Raw genomic sequence first — 17,600 nt, 5'->3', positions numbered from 1 at the left:
GCCCTCTGTGGCTGCCATATTTTCGGCCCCTTTGTCAGCTATGGCAACAGGCTGTAAACAGAGGGCTAAACACACTGTTTCTGCATAACGGATAATTAGCAGCTCCACTGGAGTTGATTTAAATTGATTTGATTAAAAAAACAAGTATTTAAAATAGGTACGTGCGCGAAATTCAGTTATTTGATTTTATTTTGATTTGATTTGTTTATTTATTTCGAACATGAAAAGTAATAAGAAAATAAAAGGGATAGAAAACCCAAAACATATGAAAGAAAACTTAAAGAAAAACATATAAACAAAAAATAATAGAATAAGCAATCAAACATCAGTGAAATATACATCAAAATAATATTGGTCATGCTCGAAAAAGGGGAGGAAGAAGTAAAAAACTTATATGTACCTACCCCCAACTTAAATAAACATACAAGCTGGTGAACTAAATTAAGTATATACAATTAGATAAGAGAAAGCAGAAAACAACAAAACAGAAAACAACAAAACCAACAACCAAAGACAAATCTAAACAAAAGACAACTCCAGTTAAAAATTATTAACACTGACTGTTTGGAAAAACTCTATTCCAATATGTTTTCTGGTGTGAAACTGCAAACAGAGGGCTAAATATGACAACAACACGAGCTAGTAAATTTAATATAAAACTCCTTGCTGCTTGTTTGTGTGTGCATACGTGCGTGCGTGTGCACATTCTCCAACAAACACAAACCATCTCAAGCTGCTGCAGTTTCAGTTCAGACTCCCAGCAACATTATTGCTAACATATATATATATATATATATATATATATATATATATATATATATATATATATATATACATATATATATATGTATATACAGTGTATGCAAATACATATATATATTAAGCTTAACATCTAGAATTATTGTCAATAATTCATTTACACCACTATTATTGTTACTATTACTATTTTGGGTTTTTATTTATTTACTTCCTTGTTATTTAAGTAGAGCATGTCATTATTGACCTAGATTCACACTAAGGGTGTTCAGGCCCCTTGTGGTCGCACTGAGACAACCTGGTTCACCCTCACACACTAACTCTGAGCATGCAGGAAGTGATGGCCCTTTGGTTTTCCGCAGTATTGGTTTCAAGTCAGCCGTGCTCTCGCTGTCGCCTCCTCCGCCCCTCACGGTTGGAGCGAGTGGTGTCGAATACTTCTAATCTGGAGATTGAGCAGCAAAGCCGCAGCTCCTCGGTGCCCTCATGGGTTTCTGGAGACTCGGGCTCGTCCTCTTCAAACTGTGTTTGTGCTCCGAGTTGAGAGGCGCAGGGTGGAGTAACTCCACTGCCCCCGCTCTGTCCCAACGGAGGGTGGTACGCCGCGGGTCGGACCTCTCACCCATTTGCAGTGACGTCGAGGGCAAGAACATTTGGCTGGTGGCCTGTAAGGTGAGGACGGGGAGGGTGCGGGGGGGAGGAGGAGACTGCCTGATCCGACACAGGGACATCCAGCAGTCCTGCGAGCCCAGGTTCTCGCTGCTCCGACGGAACCAGACGGTGTTCCTTCACCTCACCGCCTTGACCCCGGCCGACAGCGGCCTCTACCAGTGCAGGTGTGTGGGTGCCGACCAGTTTCACCTGAACCTAAACATCACTGTCACAGGTGAATATCTCCTCCATCACCTCTGTCCTCCCTGCTGCTTCTGCCACTTTAAAGTCTATCTTCCACTTCACAGGTGATGTCAATAATGTCAATAAAACACTTGTTTATATGTCAGCATGATTAGATTAGATATGATATGGAGATTATTGTAAATAATCCAACTGTTTATACCAAGATGTTTACATGTCATAACCAGTTGGATTATTTTCATTCTGGAAATATTATTCATTTCATTTTTATTTTATCATTTATTATTAATGAATAATTTCCCCTTTGTCTTTGCACTGCTTTTTTGTTACTGTAGTTATGCACATTTCCCCAATGTGGAATCAATAAAGGCGTTCTATTCTATTCCATTCAATTTTATTTATTTTATTTATTTTTTTCTTGTGGGTTTTTTTGTGCTTATATATGTTTTTTTTCTCTCTGTCTCCCCTTTTTTTCTTTTTTTTTAATTGTGATATGGATCTCTTGGGTCTGAAATAAAGGAACATATTCTATTCTATTCATGAGGAAGTTAAATCAAGTGCACATTGTGTGTGTTTATGGAACAGAACACAATAGAATATATGTAATTTATTGATCCCAAGTTGGGAAACTACGTGTTGCAGCACTAAAACAATACAAAAAAATAAACTGAACCTATATACAGCAAAATGTACACACCAGAGCAGGATGTGCAAAAGTCCGTCAGTTGTGCGAAGGCAGGGAGAAGCAAGGTGTTCAACCACGCCCTGGCCTGTCTTTCACGGGGATTTTGTTTTTCTATTATTAGTTTGGCAATTTCACAGGTGTCACTTTCCTTTCACGCACTCGATTCTTGCAGACGACGGCCCGGCCGGCGAGGACGACGGCCCGGCCGGCGAGGACGACGGCCCGGCCGGCGAGGACGACGGCGAGGTGGCGCCGAGTCTGACAGGTTTGCAGCTGATTCTGATGGGCGTGGCCACGACCATCACCGTGGCAACGGTGTTTCTCAGCATCGTCTGCTGCATCAAAAAGGGCCGCAGGTGAGTCCCTGCGCTGCAAAGACGTTTTTGACAGTGACCGCAATGTTTTGTTGTTGTTGTTGTTGTTGTTGTTGTTATCTTGAAACTTTACAACCTCAAAAGTAGTTGTGTGCGTTGCATTTAGTTGTGAGACGCTGTTTGATTTCATCTTTTTAGAAGCACCTCAGCGTCGCTGACACCAACACCGTCTGCATGTGAAACTTCCTGCGCCCAGGTGGGGCTCTAACATCATCATCATCATCATCATCATCATCATCGTCGTCATGAAGTCAATAGAATTGTAATCTTGATATTCCCTCTGTTCTCCTGCAGGCTGCGGACCATGTCTACTCAGAGATTCAGAGCCCTGACAGACACGACTACCAGCTCGTGTTTGGCGGCACCATCACGCTGGCTGACAGGGCCGCTGCCGGATCAGAGACAGACTCGGGCTCTGCCATTTATGAAAACGTTTAAAGTGGGACAAGTGACGTGTGTGTGATACAACATAGTTTGACCGGAACTCAAGCACATTCATGGACGCCTTTTTCTGAAAACCGCTTCAAGTAGAGTTCTTTTGCAAAGGCTCAGTCTCATCATCGAGGCAATGGTTTCGTGGTGTGCCACACACATGCACTCTCTCTCTCTCTCTCTCTCTCTCTCTCTCTCTCTCTCTGTCTCTCTCTCACGTGCACACACCCACACACCCAAGAACAAAGGTACCTTCTTGCGCCTTGACGTTGGCTGTTTTGTTTCCTCTTCTTTCAACCACATTTGTTTGTGTTGTTCAGTCATTTTCTGCACTTCAAGTGATGTCAACTCTTAAAAACAAAGCAACTTTGTCTCTTGATGAGGGAGTAGATGATATTTGATCCATTTGGAAAAATAACATTAAACCGTTATATGTTGCAGATACCGCTTTTTATGCAGACGGATCACTGACTTTTCACACCACTAGATGGCACTAAATCGACATTTAAAAAAACGTGTTGAATTAAGGGTACTCTCGCAATAATGCAAGGCAGCACCATTAGAGCCTCTGATGCTGAAGAAGTTTGGGTCTAAAGTAGAGAAGGAATGGGACTTTTGAATGTCGTGATGTGCACTGTGACTGTTAGTGAGTCTGTTTAATGTTTCTGCAGCAGCTCCAGGATGTGGTTTCTCTCACCAGCCCAATTATGTGCATGTAAATCACACTGTGAGCTGCTGTCCAGAATATGAGCTGATACTTCGTGACTTCCGTAGCTGCGTGAGATGCTCTCACACCCTCTCCCTCCCCGTCCTGCACTATTAACCACCACCAGTTTCCATTGAAGCTCAGATGATGTCCCCAGTATGACTCGATGGGAACTTTCACTGTTTCTGCTGCTCACACTCACTTTGGCTCTTAGCCAAAACGGTAAAGTATAGAAGTAACTTTTTTTCAATCTGAAAAACTGCAGCTGGGCAGACTTCTAAATTTTGAATATTAAATGTGTTGTTTGCAGGTGAAGTGCAGCAGCAGCTTGTGATGAGAGCTGGGAGTGACGAGGTGATTTCATTGTGCCCAAATGACACATTCTTGTTGGCCTGGTGTTGGATCAGAGCAGAGACAGAACACGGAGAGGAGTGTCGTCTACATTACACAGATAATGGGGACTTTGAGAGCAGCTGCACCTCCAGGTTCACGCTGCAGACACACAATCACACTGTGTCTCTGCACCTGAGCAACTTGACTACAGAGGACTCTGGGACCCACACCTGCCAGTGCTCATTTGCTGTCGTAGTTCAACAGCTGCATCTGAATCTCACTGTGATTGGTAAATACATTTCCTGCATTCATTCCCTTTAAAGTTCTCGTGTTTACCCCATGTTTTTGTTATTATTCGATATTAAGAGCTGCTCTAGAACTTCATGGGTCATATGTATTATTAAAGGTTCTATCTCACATGTTTACTGACACCGTCTCTTCCGGACAGGTGATCCAGTATTCATTGATTCCCTGCCTGCTGGGCCGCTTGTCCTTGGAATTGGAATTTCTGCACGCTCATTAATTATATTGATAGCTGGAGTTCTTCTGCTGTTTGTCTGGCGAAAAAGTCACCAAAGGTTCGGAGGAGTGCTCTGCAGTGCTTGTATGCAGAAGAATGGATGAGAGAATGAATGACCTGTTGGATTTCACCCGACAGACGGCGCACCACTGACTGCTGCTTCTGACACTTTTGCTGTAAAAGTGAAATACAACTTGCTTTGTGTTTAGTGGCCCCGCAGCTTCCTGTGTGAACTTAATGCCACCTCAGGTCCTAAGTGTCTCCACCCATTTAAAGATCTTCTTAAAAATGTATGTTATGAAGAAGTTTAATGGCACTTTGTGTCCCACTTTCAACCAAGGCTTGTTCTTCATTAGATTTTTTTTATTTTATTTAATAGACTGACAGCATCAGCAGGTTGATTTGTGTTGCTTTTGTCCGTTCCACCAAGTGTGAGACACTGTTTAATTTCATCTTTGTAGAAGCAGTTCAGCGTCACCAACACCAAGACTGTCTGCGTGTCAAACTTCCTGCTCTGTCTCAGTTTCTCAGCATCCTCATAAGGTCACAGTGCTCGGTGTAGCAACACTTTTGTTTTGTTTTTTCTGAACACGCACTGAAGTAGCCACTGACGAGACAATGGGCTGGTGTTACGTGACTTCCTTTCAAAGCTTAATGTGATGCTCTTGGCTCAGACAGCCACCACCCCCTGCACCATAACCACAAGTTTCCATCAAAGCTGAGATGTACTTACCAGAATGGCTCGACGAGGACGCTCTCTGCTTCTGCTCCTCACGTTAACTTTGGCATTTAGCCAAAAAGGTAAAGTATGGAAAAAAAACAGAACTATTGAAAACTTATGCCGCCTCAACTGTGTTTGTGCTTTCATGACTGCGGCTGTACAAATTCCCCCATTTTGAATGTTACTGTAAATGTGTTGTTTGCAGATGAAGTGCAGCAGCAGCTTGTGATGAGAGCCGGGAGTGATGAGGTGATTCCACTGTGCTCAGATGACTCCATCGTGTTTGTTTGGTGTTGGATCAGAGCAGAGACAGAACACGGAGAGGAGTGTCATCTACATTATAGAGATAATGGGGACTTTAAGAGCAGCTGCACCTCCAGGTTCACGCTGCAGACACACAATCACACTGTGTCTCTGCACCTGAGCAACTTGACTACAGAGGACTCTGGGGACCACACCTGCCAGTGCTCATTTGCAGCAGGAATTCAACATCTGCATCTGAATCTCACTGTGATCGGTATATAAATTCTCCTTTTCTTTTTCTTTTTTACATTCCATTTTTCATTCCTACCAGCTGTGTACATGTGTCTTTATTTTTATGCAATTGGCATCAATTTTTCTGTGCTATTCTTGATGTCCAGGTGATGGGGATGGCAACATCAGTGCTCTCACACGAGAGCAAAATAGTTTTTGGCTCCTTTTGATCTGTGTGACATCAGTCGTCGTTGTGACTTGGACTCTGGGATTTATCTGCTGGAAGAGAAGAATCAGGTGAGTAAACATAATGCAACACGAGTGATTAAAGGTCCAGTGTGTAAAATTTGGTTTGATTTGTGAATTTTCTATTGATGAAGATAATCATAGAGCAAGGGTCTTGCTCCTAGTTAGCCTGTAATCATGGTCAGGCAGGTCTCCTTGAATATTGGGCTTCCTTCACAATTTTACACACTAGACCTTTAATTTGCATATTTTCTTGCATATATAAACACAGTGTACTGAATAAAACTACAACTAAGGTCTCTGTTCATTTCATGTTCAGGAGAAGAAATCCAAAGTCAGCAGTAAGTGCAAGTCAAACCACCAGACCATCTCTAGCAAATTTTATTTGTATGGCACCTTTCATACAAAAAAAATGCAACCCAAGGTGCTTGACGACAAAAATCAAGTATTTGTTTTTTAGGGTGTCTTTTCGTGTGGTGCTTTTTTTGTTCAACAGATAACCTCCTTCCTGCACCCGCCGCCAGATGATCTGTACCAAAATACCTCCAGATCAGTCAGCATCGCCCCGGCAGCAAAGGCGGTGGGAATGGATGCTGACGTCACCCCGGACTGCGTCATATATGAAAACATTCAAACCAAAGTGAAAACAGGGTTGGGATTTATCTCCCCAGATTGGTAGCTGGCACTCAGATTCAGACAGCCTAATTCATTACATTTTATTAAATTATTGACATGTATTATTTTCTAAGATTGAGTACAGAAATACAGCCAATAGGAATCATTGGAATTGTACATTTTCTTATCAATTTAAACATGTAATTTTGGTCTGTGATAAAAAATAAAGAGTGGTAAACAACAAAAGTGTTCCAGAGTTGCTTTCAGGAATGGTGTGTGTCAGAAAAATAAAATAAAATAAAAATAAAAAAAAAGGCAGACAACTCACGTGATGGGGTGTTTGATTGATTTGCGAGCTTCTTTTCCCCCGTGGCTTCTGTCGCCTAGAAAGAGTTCAACACTTTTCCACGAGATGGCAGCATTTTGCAAGTGGTCTCTCTTAATACCTCGGTATTCCTCTCGTCGGTGTCTCATTTAGAGCCCAACTATTTGTTTTTTTTCCTCATGATTACTATTATTACTATATCTCGAAGATTTTTCAGGCAAATTCATTATTAGGGAAATGAAGTGACTAAAAGCTTGGAAGTTGTTGGCCGATGCATCTGCAAGTTGTCAGGACGGGCGTGGAGGCAGGACCCAGATGCGGACGACTCAGGTTTTGCGGGGGGGGGGGAGGTTTATTTTTGACAATTAACAAAAACCAAACTGGGAGACTTAACAGACAAGGCGAGTACAAAACAATAGCAACAAAGAAAAAACCAGAAAGCAACTGAACACTAAGGTGAAACTATTGACAGCATGGCAGGAACCTGGACAGAAGAAGACATTAGGAAATGAAAACAGGAAGTAAAACTAAAGATGCTGACAAAGACTAAACAAATGGAATCACAGAACATGACACAAGGCAGCTTTCTGGAAACGTAAACACATGGGCACATTTTGAAACAGCAACAAAAAGGTGCTTTGACTTCAGCGATAGTTCATTCATTTCCATATTTTATTGTATTTAAAAACACAATATAAGGAGGAAAAATACAACTGATATCTATTGATTTTATGTTAACAAGAACAAATTCAGAGGCAGCTGTAACTAGAACACCAAGTAAGTTTTTTCCTTTGGATGTCATGCAATACTTTCCATTCCCTTTGTTTCCTTTTTGTTTTTCATGTTATCTTTGCATCCAATTTTTAAACTAAAAACTTTGATGATGGTTGAGATGCCTGCAGAGGAGCTTTCAAGGAAACATCTCGAGAAAGAAAAATTGTCTTCAAGACAGGATGTGTAGGAGGCGGCGGCGGTGGTTTGCCTCTGTGACATCACAGGGCGCTAATCGGCAGCACTACGTGTTTTTACACACACTTTTTAAAAAGTGCTGCAAAAAAGACGAACTGAAATTACGGCCGGACTTTCTCTACTCTGCTCAGTTCACTGACAGGATGGACGCATGGTTTTTTTTATGATTATAATACCACAGAGGGGCGACGTCTCTGCTCACTGCACCACAGCACCAACTCTGTTTGAGACGCAACATTTGTGCAAAGGTGCTCACAACCTGAAAGGGAGCAGCTGACTGTCTTCTTCATTCTGTGGTGTGTTTTTTCTCTCTTTCTCTGTCTGTCTTAGCAGATGCACGTGCAAGGAAGTGTGAGTGAGGAGGAGGGGGAGGAAGAGTAGGAGGAGGAGAAAGGAGGAGGAGGGGTTCTCGGCGTGTGGAAATCAAACAGACAACTTCAACGTGATCGGAAGGGAAGACCAGCGGTGCGGAGAGCCGCTCTTCTTTTTATTATCACACTCGGGCTTTTTGAAGGGCGGCGGCTCCAAGAGCTCGGGGTTCGAAACTCACCACCACCACCACCATAGGCAGTAAACATCGATGTGAAAGGTGAAGCAGTTCTGATTTTATAGCCATTTAACTCCAGAATGTTTTGAATCTGCTATTACTACTACTAGTAGTAGCATTAGTAGGGGTAGTAGTAGGAGTAGTAGTACACTTCTCTTTTTTCCCTCCCTTGAGGAGATTTGCAGCAAAGAAAAAAACAGAAGTGAAAGTGTCTTGACTTCTCCATGATGCTCTTGATTTGCAGATGAACCAGCGGCACCGTCGCACAACTCCAACACCTTCCCCTCATTTAAAACAAAAGCCAATGGTTAAAAAAAATGGTCCCCCTGCCATCCGACCACCTCAGGGCCAGGTAGCTGCAACACTCCCGGCAAGATGAGCAACCAGGTCAGCAAAGGTCAGCAGTCTGATGTCAATTTCATTGTTTGCAAAAAAGAAAAAAGAAACGTGTGTGCAGGTTAGTCCTGGATGAAACATCATGAGCTGCTGTGGTGGCCTGAGATTCACACCAGTGGATTCATGATATATTTTGTGAGATTTTCCTATGAAACAGATACAGGTTTCATAAATTTCTTTCATTTGTTTTTGAAATATTTGTCTCATCAGCCGTGCAAAAAAATGAAAAAAAATCAATTTGCATCATATAAAAATATGTCAAATCCGAAAGCATCTCCTATGGCAGAAACGTTCAGCTTGACAGAAGGCAGCCTGGTAGAGTCACTAGCTGCGTTTCCATTACACCTAGGTTACACCTGTTCCAGTTATAGCTCCCCAGTTTCAGTTTCACATAGACAGAAGTGAAAGTGATCCCAGCACCGAGCTATTTCCAAATCTTTACACTGGGAGGTTATATGTGACATTGTATTACCAACGAAATCAATCTGTTAAAAAAAATTTTTTTTTAATTATTATTCTGAAAAGAAAGAAGGAAAAATATACCGCCCGTCTCATAACGTCGTCATCCTAAAACCTGTCTGATTGTGCAGCAACTTCCTGAGCCACAAGATGGCAGTATTTTGGGTGTCACAACTCAACAACTCAATTCCCAAGCACTTGTGTTTATTTTTATTTAGGTTTTTATTTATTTATTCATGTATGTATGTATTTATTTATTCATTTGAACCTCTTCAGTTTCAGTTCACACGATTCAACAGGGGCGTCCTCTTTTCAGACCTCACGTGAAGCCACTTGTGGTTGACTCAGCAGAAGGACATTTCAGGGAAAGGACTCATCTGTTTAAAGCCACGCCTTTACAAAGAATAGTGTCACATTTGTTAATCAAGAAAAGAATGATTATCAGAACAGCATAACAGGGGAACATGTATCAACAGAAATTAATCGCTCGCTTTTTCCCCAGTGTCAAAAACCAGCATCAGATGGCAGTTTTTGTACATAAGCTGACAGAAAGACAGGCTCAGGTTATCATATCAAGACCTCGCTTGACTTTGGCGATAGCAGCAGAGTAAATATTTGTCTTGTGTTCTGTGGAGTCAAAGCTCTCCAATGTTTTCTTGTTAGGAAACGTTGCTAAAGCGAGTTGCGTATCGCACTGTAGCTTTGGTAACATTTGAATCAATAACATTTCCAACTATTCATATTTAGAACTCTGCATTGTGCGCACTGCCTGTCCACCATCTGTTTCCTGATGGCTGTTGACCTGAGGTGTTACCTCGGGTCAGAGGTTCTTTCCTCGACTCTTCAGAGGAATTACACACTGAAGGAACTTCCCCTCCTCTTGTGAAAATGGAAATTTTTTTTTTTACTTACAAATTCACCTATTTAGAATTTTAAAAGGTCAGCTTGACACAACAGTGGGGTTTCAGGTCAGATCAGTCGCGGTGGTGTAGTCTCTGATACGCTGCTATGAGCTGTATGACCGCTAGAAAAGGTTCCAAATTACCGTACAACCACTTAAAATGCACAAAGATCATTCACTTTCCCGTTTAAAAATGTGATTAAAAAGATGTTTTATGTTCTGTTCTGTTTGAGAGCATGAGTGTCGCTTTAGAATTTATTTGTGTGTTTGCGCCACTTTTTGAGGGATTTTACAGCTGACTTTTTAAATGGAGTTTTCAATTGGCCTCGAAGAAAACTGGTGATCAGTGGTTGGACCTGCTGGTAAATAAACAGACATATTTTTAATTTGCGGCAGCAAGTCACATGAGGAAGCATGATGTTGTTGTTTCCCAGAAGTAAACACGCAGCAGCTGCAGCTGGGACTGACACTGTGGGAAAACGGCTCTGTCAAAACAGGAAAGCAGAAAGAGGAACTTTGAAGACTTGTTTGGGATTTTCTGATTGCCACTTTACTGTAAACATTTCACAGTAAATCATAGGTAAAGCTACAGCTATGTACTGTCATTTAACAGCTTTCATGAGAATAAATTACTGTCACGTAGCAGCATGTTGTTGTTATTTACGGTGCTTAACTGTAAAAAACAAAGACGGTAATTGCCTGTTTCCTTGCACTTTTTACAGTCATTTGTTGTGGTAGTGGGTCTGCCGTTTGTAAAAGAAATGTAAATACAATATTTCACTGTGAAATAATGCAGCAAAATAGTGATTTCACAATCAATTTTCAACACAGTATTTTACTGTGAAATAATAACGTAAACTGTGTATCATCCTGGTCACATACATATATTGTTTACAACATCTTTATTATTATTATTATTATTATTATTATTATTATTATTATTATTATTATTATTATTATTATTATTATTCAAGTGGAGCAGCCTGCAGCTAATTGTATATTTAGACCTCTGTTTACAGGCTCCCATAACAAAAAACTCTGGTTTATAGCTCACTGTTGTTGTTGACGCAAGATGCCTCAGAGGGCAGCGCTAACTTGTGGGGAAGTAACAAAGTATAAATACTTTTATGGTGTAGTTGAGTAGATTTTTCAGGACTCAAATGTCTTTACTTTCTACTCCTTACATTAGAAAAACTCGCTGGTTACTTTTGCATCTTTTTAAATATACAGGTCAGGTCAAAGCAATTCACTTATTATCAATTCGTAAAGGTGTTGTTGCCTGAAGTGGAGCTATTTGAACTCAGCTGTTGTGAACTTCAAAATAAAAGTGGCTGATATTTAGAGGAAAATTATTTTAGTGTCCCTCGGCTTATCAAACATTGTACTGAAATACTCATTGGGGGGGGGGGGGGGGGGGGGACACAAATTTTATTTGTTACTTCGGTACATTTCAGAATCATTCGAGATAGAATCGCTTTTCTCTGTACTCGGTTTCAGAGGAATCTTTCTGGAACATTCTCTGATGTCAGTCCATTTTTCATTCTAAATAAAGTTCGGTGTTTAACTGCGATAGCGTCATCACACTGCGATATAGCGGCATCATTTACCACTGATGACGAATTTAGAAGTTTAATTTTATCTCGTACTTATATAATAATTTAGATAGCCTTATCTCATAATTACGAGATCTTTCCTGGTTACTACGAGTTATTTTCTCCTAATTAGATAAGGTGCCTATTTTTATTTATTTATTTATTTATTTATTCATTCATCCAGTGAATGTAATGCGCTTCCGTAATTTTGATTAAAGAACAGAATGTAAATCCTTTTCCCACCGCTGGGACTGGGCGAGTCCCAGTAATGACGCTCGAGCTAAGAAATCCCTCCTTGTTAAGGTTTCAGTTTCTCATTTTCTTTTTAAAGTCCAGCTTCCAGTCTAAAGTGAAAGCCTCGAGATGTTGCTGCTGCCGCTGCTGCTGCTGGTCGCCGCTGCGTCGAAACCTGCCCGTGAGTCGAAGCCTTTCAATCCATCGCACCTTCACAGACCTGTCGTGTCTATAAGCAACAAGACAGAATGGCCTCCTCTAAACCCGCTGCTCAAGGCGATTCAGACGTCAACAGTTGTCATGACGTCACCGTCACCTTGCGATCAGTCTCATACGGCTCTGTCTTGATACATTCAATTGTTATTTATTGATGACACTCGTCGTCGCTGATTTCTACTGTATTCTTCTCGTGTCGTTGTTGTCGTTGTTGTTGTTGTTGTTGTTGTTGTTGTTGTTGTTGTTGTTGAGATAAATTACCCGAGACGCAACATCTTCGCGTTTAATACAAGAAACAGAGAACGAAAGTGTGCGCAGTTGGAAAGATAACAGCTGGTTCGAATTTACTTCACTGGTGAAAGAAACGACTTGGATTTTTTAATGATAACTCCGCTTACTATGCATGTCACTATAGATTGCTTCTCCAATACTCGGTGTAGGGGCAAAGTGTTTATGACATACATGGATATTTTTTTATTGCTTGAAATATTTATGAATACTTATTATCAATTTTTGTTATACTGTAAAATGTTGCAATTATTGTGAAATATTTCCATCATCATCATCATCATCATCATCATCATCATCATCATCGTGTTTTCAAGATCATATGATTCAATTACTTCCTTCTACTTAGTGTAGCGCCACACTCATATTCTCCTTTCCCACGGATAGCCAGTTGATATTCTCTCCAACCACCAGGGGTCGCCCTATTTCAGAAAAATCTTCTTTTGTTGATTTTTCAGCCGCAGAACTGCAAATTACAGGGCATGGTGACGTCACTGCGATCTATGGCACAGACGCTCACTACACCTGCGCAGTGGATGACAGCACAGGTGCGCTTTGTTTATTTTCCAGTAGTGACCTTTTTTTTATTGCTGTATTTTAGTATCCTATTTAGTAGCCAGTGCTAAAACACATCAGTATAAATAGATTTATATTCATGCACATTACAGGGATATATGACAGTAGGCTTTACTACATAAAGGAAGTTAAACCAGGTAGTCTTATTTAATCTAATTACCAAACAGTGACATTTATGATGTCACAACAGTATCATCAGAAGTCAATGCAGGTCATTGGCCTCATTCACATTTTGGACTGTTCCTCCCCAGGTGTGCAACAGGTCACGTGGCAGAAGCTCTCAGAGGATGCCCCCATACAAAACTTGGCGACATACAGCAAGCAATTTGGCCAGCAGGTGAACAGTCCCTTCCAAGACAAAGTGTTCTTTACCAAAGCCTCCCTCGGCTCGTCCTCCATCACCCTGAAGAACGTGACGTGGGACGACGACAGCTGCTACATTTGCTCCTTCAATGCCTTCCCCAGTGGCTCCAAACAACAGCAGAGCTGCCTGGAAGTTCAAGGTGATTGCCTGGACTTCCTCTCAGAGAGCCCCCCTGATTCACACTGAAAGCGTCTGCGGTGGCTTCGTTGGTTCACGGCAGGATTGCAAGATGACGCCACAACCCAGGCAGTTTGGCCTCTAGTCATAGAAAACAACGGAAGAACAAAACTCTTCGGCCCATCCGTCTCAAGTATCGTTGTGTGTAAAAAAAAAAAATAATAAAAAAAGAAAAAATGCAGGTATTTAAAGTAGACATGCATTTTGACCATTATAATGTCATATTTAAAGTGAAATCTGCTTTATTGTTTGACAGTTAAACTGGACAGCGTTGATGCTGATACGTCACGCTGATGTTTGTTTCTCAGTAAAATACAGCAGCACGTAGAACAACTAGTTTTCCAATCACGGACTTCCCGCCTAAATGATTGTACCTTCTGACCATCTGAGACTAGATAGATAGATAGATAGATAGATAGATAGATAGATAGATGGACAGACAGACAGACAGACAGACAGACAGATAGATAGATAGATAGACAGATAGATAGCTCTCGAGTCGCAGAAGCTTTTGGTGTGAATTGGTGACTATAGCAGCAGTCCTCTGAATGTTCTTCTCCTAACCCCCCCCCCCTCCCCCAATGAAGGCATCTCTGAGGTGAAAACATCCAGCCTCGAACGCGAGGGTACACAAGAGGTGGTGTTCAGCTGCTCGACGACAGGCCGACCCCCACCGACCATCAATTGGGCCTTCTCGGACGACCACTTCCTTGTCCGCCAGGGAGAGGCGACGATGACGACCAACGACGACGGCACATTCACCATCAGTCAGAACGTCTCTCTCCGAGCGCCCCCAGGGCAGAGTGGACACGTGGACTGTCTGGCCAACAGAGGGATGGCAGGAGAAAGGCGGGAGCGAGTGACATTCTTGTTCAGCTTTGAGCAGAAGACGCCAGAGGAGGGTATGTGTGAGCCTGCTGTTTATCTGGCTGCGACTCGCGCTGTCTGTCTACTGTCTTCTCCTATTGGTTCTGTAGAAAAGCGCAACAACTCTTTTCCAGTGGTCAGTCGAGGTACTGCAGCCAAAACCCCATACGGTCCAAAAAGCATTTTTCCCATAGACCGCAATACAAAGAGAAATGCCTGTAAAACGGCTGCTAGGACGACTGCGACTTGAAACGCGGTTCTTAACAAATCTTTCTGTTTGGGATTTTTAAGTCACTGTATCTTTAAAATAAAAAATTTAAAGGCCAGAAAAGAGTTTATTACCAGCGTGGACGCACTGTGTCTGGGCTCATTCTGATGCGCACCGGGGCATTTATCCTTTGCTGCTTATAAAAGGGCATGAATTAAGTGCTTACCCACTTTTCCAAAGACCACTCCATCTCTGCAGATACCAAGAAAATAAATAGATCACATCTGCTGTCTACTACTGTTCCCGTACAGACCAAAGAACAGGATATGAACACTCCCATCCCACACGCATACCTAAGCAGTGCCTCACATGATAGAATCTCATGGCTTCAGTTTCAATATGAATCCCATTTCATTTGTCATGATTTGTGTGGAGAGCCCTGCAGGGACATAGTCTGTCTGATATTCACCAGTAGAGTTCCCCATCGCCCTCTTTCAAAGAAAGCTCATCCACTGGACCTCCATGTGGACTTTTTTCACAGAACACAAGCCGTGGTCATTGGTGGGTCCACTCATGGCGTGCACGCTGATCCTGGTGACTGTGGCTGCGGCTGTAGCAATAATAACGGCAAAGAGATGGTGAGACGATGAACGACACGTACGCAAAACTGTCAGCCTTTTCTGTAACGATCTGCCGACGTTAATTCGAACCCTTGTGCTTGTGCTCTCTCACTTTCTGGCAGGTTCAAACAACATAGAACTTTGGAAATGCTCTGAGAGCTTCAAACAGATATAATTTCTATCCCTTTTCCCGTCTGATACATTGAACCCACTTTGGCTGAAACCAGTGGTCCAAGACCCCCAACCGATAGCCTCGCACAATATGCACCTTATTTCAATTTCACATAGGAAAGTCTTGCACTTTATTTCTTCCTATGGACTAAATAAATATAAATATATATATATATATAATTTATTACTTTTAGAGCGAACACAAAAACCAGGTGACCGACTTCAAAGGAGACATAGAGTACTTGTAGTATAATTGGGAGGATTTAAAATGACAGTGGCACTGTGAGAGTTCAGTGTGTCGTCTCATGAGATGTACAGGTGAAAAGTCTTTTTTTTTCTTTCTTCTTTTTTTTCCAAATTGAATGTATAATTTATTGAACTCTATTGTCAGTTCCGCCTCACGGAAATTATTAAATTACAACATATATTCATGTAGCGGTCTCTGTGTTCTACTATGGGATGTTATTTATTCATCAACATAAAAAAAACAAAACTGTTACAATTGACTTTTTGTTTGTGGTTTATTCTCGTCTCTGCCTGAATGACTGGCGCTGCAATGTGCACACCTCCGTCACGCTCTCTCTTTGAATGCTTTTCACTGTTGTGGCTGCTCTGTTACAATTCCTGGACGGGCCATGTGTTTCAGCACGTCTGCATCTCACTTGCAAACGCACGTCTCTCTCCTCACGTCACTTTGTCCAGCCTGTGCAGGGCGTCAGGAAGGACCACAGGAAGTGACATCAACTTGTGACAATGCTGCTACGTCAGCCTGCTGTGCGTCACTGGAACCTCCCTCAACAATGGAAACGCAGTAAGAGACACTTTGTTGATTGATTGTTGTTGTTGTTGTTGTTGCTGCTGCTGCTTTCCAAATGACGGACTGACTGACAATACAGTGGATGGCAGATCTTGTGTCATCTTTTGCTCAGAATCGGCTACTTGTCGCAGGTTACTGGTAGTGACACGACTTCTTTCTCATTATTCATCTCCGCCGCTTCACCGTGCTCAGGCCGTGCAGGTGCAGACGCTGAGCATCTATTGATTGAGTTCCACGGGGAAGCATGGAGTGGGTTGTTCCGCTGCAGCGAAACTCGACGGTCATTGGATAAATGCTGGGCTTTGTCCCGCCCATCGGGGGGGTCTACGGAGCAGTGGGCTCGGCTTCTGCATGATGATTGGATGATCTGTTTGAGGCTGAATCGCTTTTTGATTGACAGTGAAACGAGCGAAGTATAACCACCCGCCGAAGCAGTTTTTCAGTTTTTCATTCCGTTGTTTTGAGTTGATCCGGGGACTCTGCTGATCCTCTTAGCGATTTGCTTTGTCAAAAGCGTATAGCAGCAATTCTAGCATCTATTTCGGGTGTTTCTGTAGACTGTAGGTGCTTGTGTTTGGAGACTCTGACTTCCTACACAGCGGGAGCTGCTGAGCCCCTCCCCGCTCACAAAGCACTCACAGGCGGTCACACGTCACACGAGCCTCGCGCAGTAGCTCCAGCTAGTGAGCTAGCTGCGAGCTAGCTGCTAGCAAGCTGCGCATAATGGCAGATAATATGAGTGTCCTAAAAATAAAAAATAAAAAAAAGTTATGGCTTTGATTCAGGGAGACTGAGGTCTGATCTACAAGCCCTATATTCAAACCAGGACTTGCAGGTGTGTGATTTCTCGCTGTTTCTGAAAGACATGGGGCTAGTGATGGTCCGCGGACACCCAAGGCTCCGACACATGCGCTGTTGCTCGTGAAGCAAACGTATCGAAACACTGTGCCAAGACGCGGTTTGGTCACGTGCGCTTCCGCACGTCAAATCACCGAATCACCTGGTTGGTTCGGTTTGTCACGTGAATCGATTGTGTTTAGGGACGGGGTATCCCTATTTAATGGCGCTAATTTCAAGTAGTAGGTTGGTTTTGTAGCTCTTGGTTGTCGTTAGTTTTTTGAGAGTTAGTAGTAGATAGATCCATAGGTAGTAAGTT

General features: G+C 42.3%; 1 protein-coding gene across 4 annotated transcripts; it reads left to right on the top strand.

Moving 5' to 3' along the window:
* Positions 1–8,186: 8,186 nt before the first annotated feature.
* On the top strand, positions 8,187–15,784 carry LOC142881491 (OX-2 membrane glycoprotein-like). 4 transcript variants are annotated; one of them, XM_076015795.1, is made up of 8 exons: positions 8,187–8,600; positions 8,803–8,955; positions 12,238–12,321; positions 13,103–13,192; positions 13,472–13,723; positions 14,349–14,663; positions 15,378–15,474; positions 15,579–15,784. In XM_076015795.1, the coding sequence occupies exons 3-8, from the start codon at positions 12,270–12,272 to the stop codon at positions 15,610–15,612; spliced, it is 840 nt and encodes a 279-aa protein (XP_075871910.1). In that variant the 5' UTR covers positions 8,187–8,600; positions 8,803–8,955; positions 12,238–12,269; the 3' UTR covers positions 15,613–15,784. The 4 variants fall into 4 exon arrangements, with proteins under 4 accessions (XP_075871910.1, XP_075871911.1, XP_075871909.1 ...); XM_076015794.1 differs by lacking the exon at positions 8,187–8,600 and adding an exon at positions 10,161–10,232 and having other exon boundaries at positions 8,881–8,955; XM_076015793.1 differs by lacking the exons at positions 8,187–8,600; positions 8,803–8,955 and adding an exon at positions 10,010–10,232.
* Positions 15,785–17,600: the final 1,816 nt, after the last annotated feature.

The sequence above is a fragment of the Nelusetta ayraudi genome, unplaced genomic scaffold (genome assembly GCF_046127955.1).
Source record: "Nelusetta ayraudi isolate G7.1 ecotype Tasmania unplaced genomic scaffold, CSIRO-AGI_Nayr_v1 ptg000197l, whole genome shotgun sequence".
Taxonomy (NCBI): Eukaryota; Metazoa; Chordata; class Actinopteri; order Tetraodontiformes; family Monacanthidae; genus Nelusetta; species Nelusetta ayraudi.
This window is presented reverse-complemented; position numbering and strand designations above follow the sequence as displayed.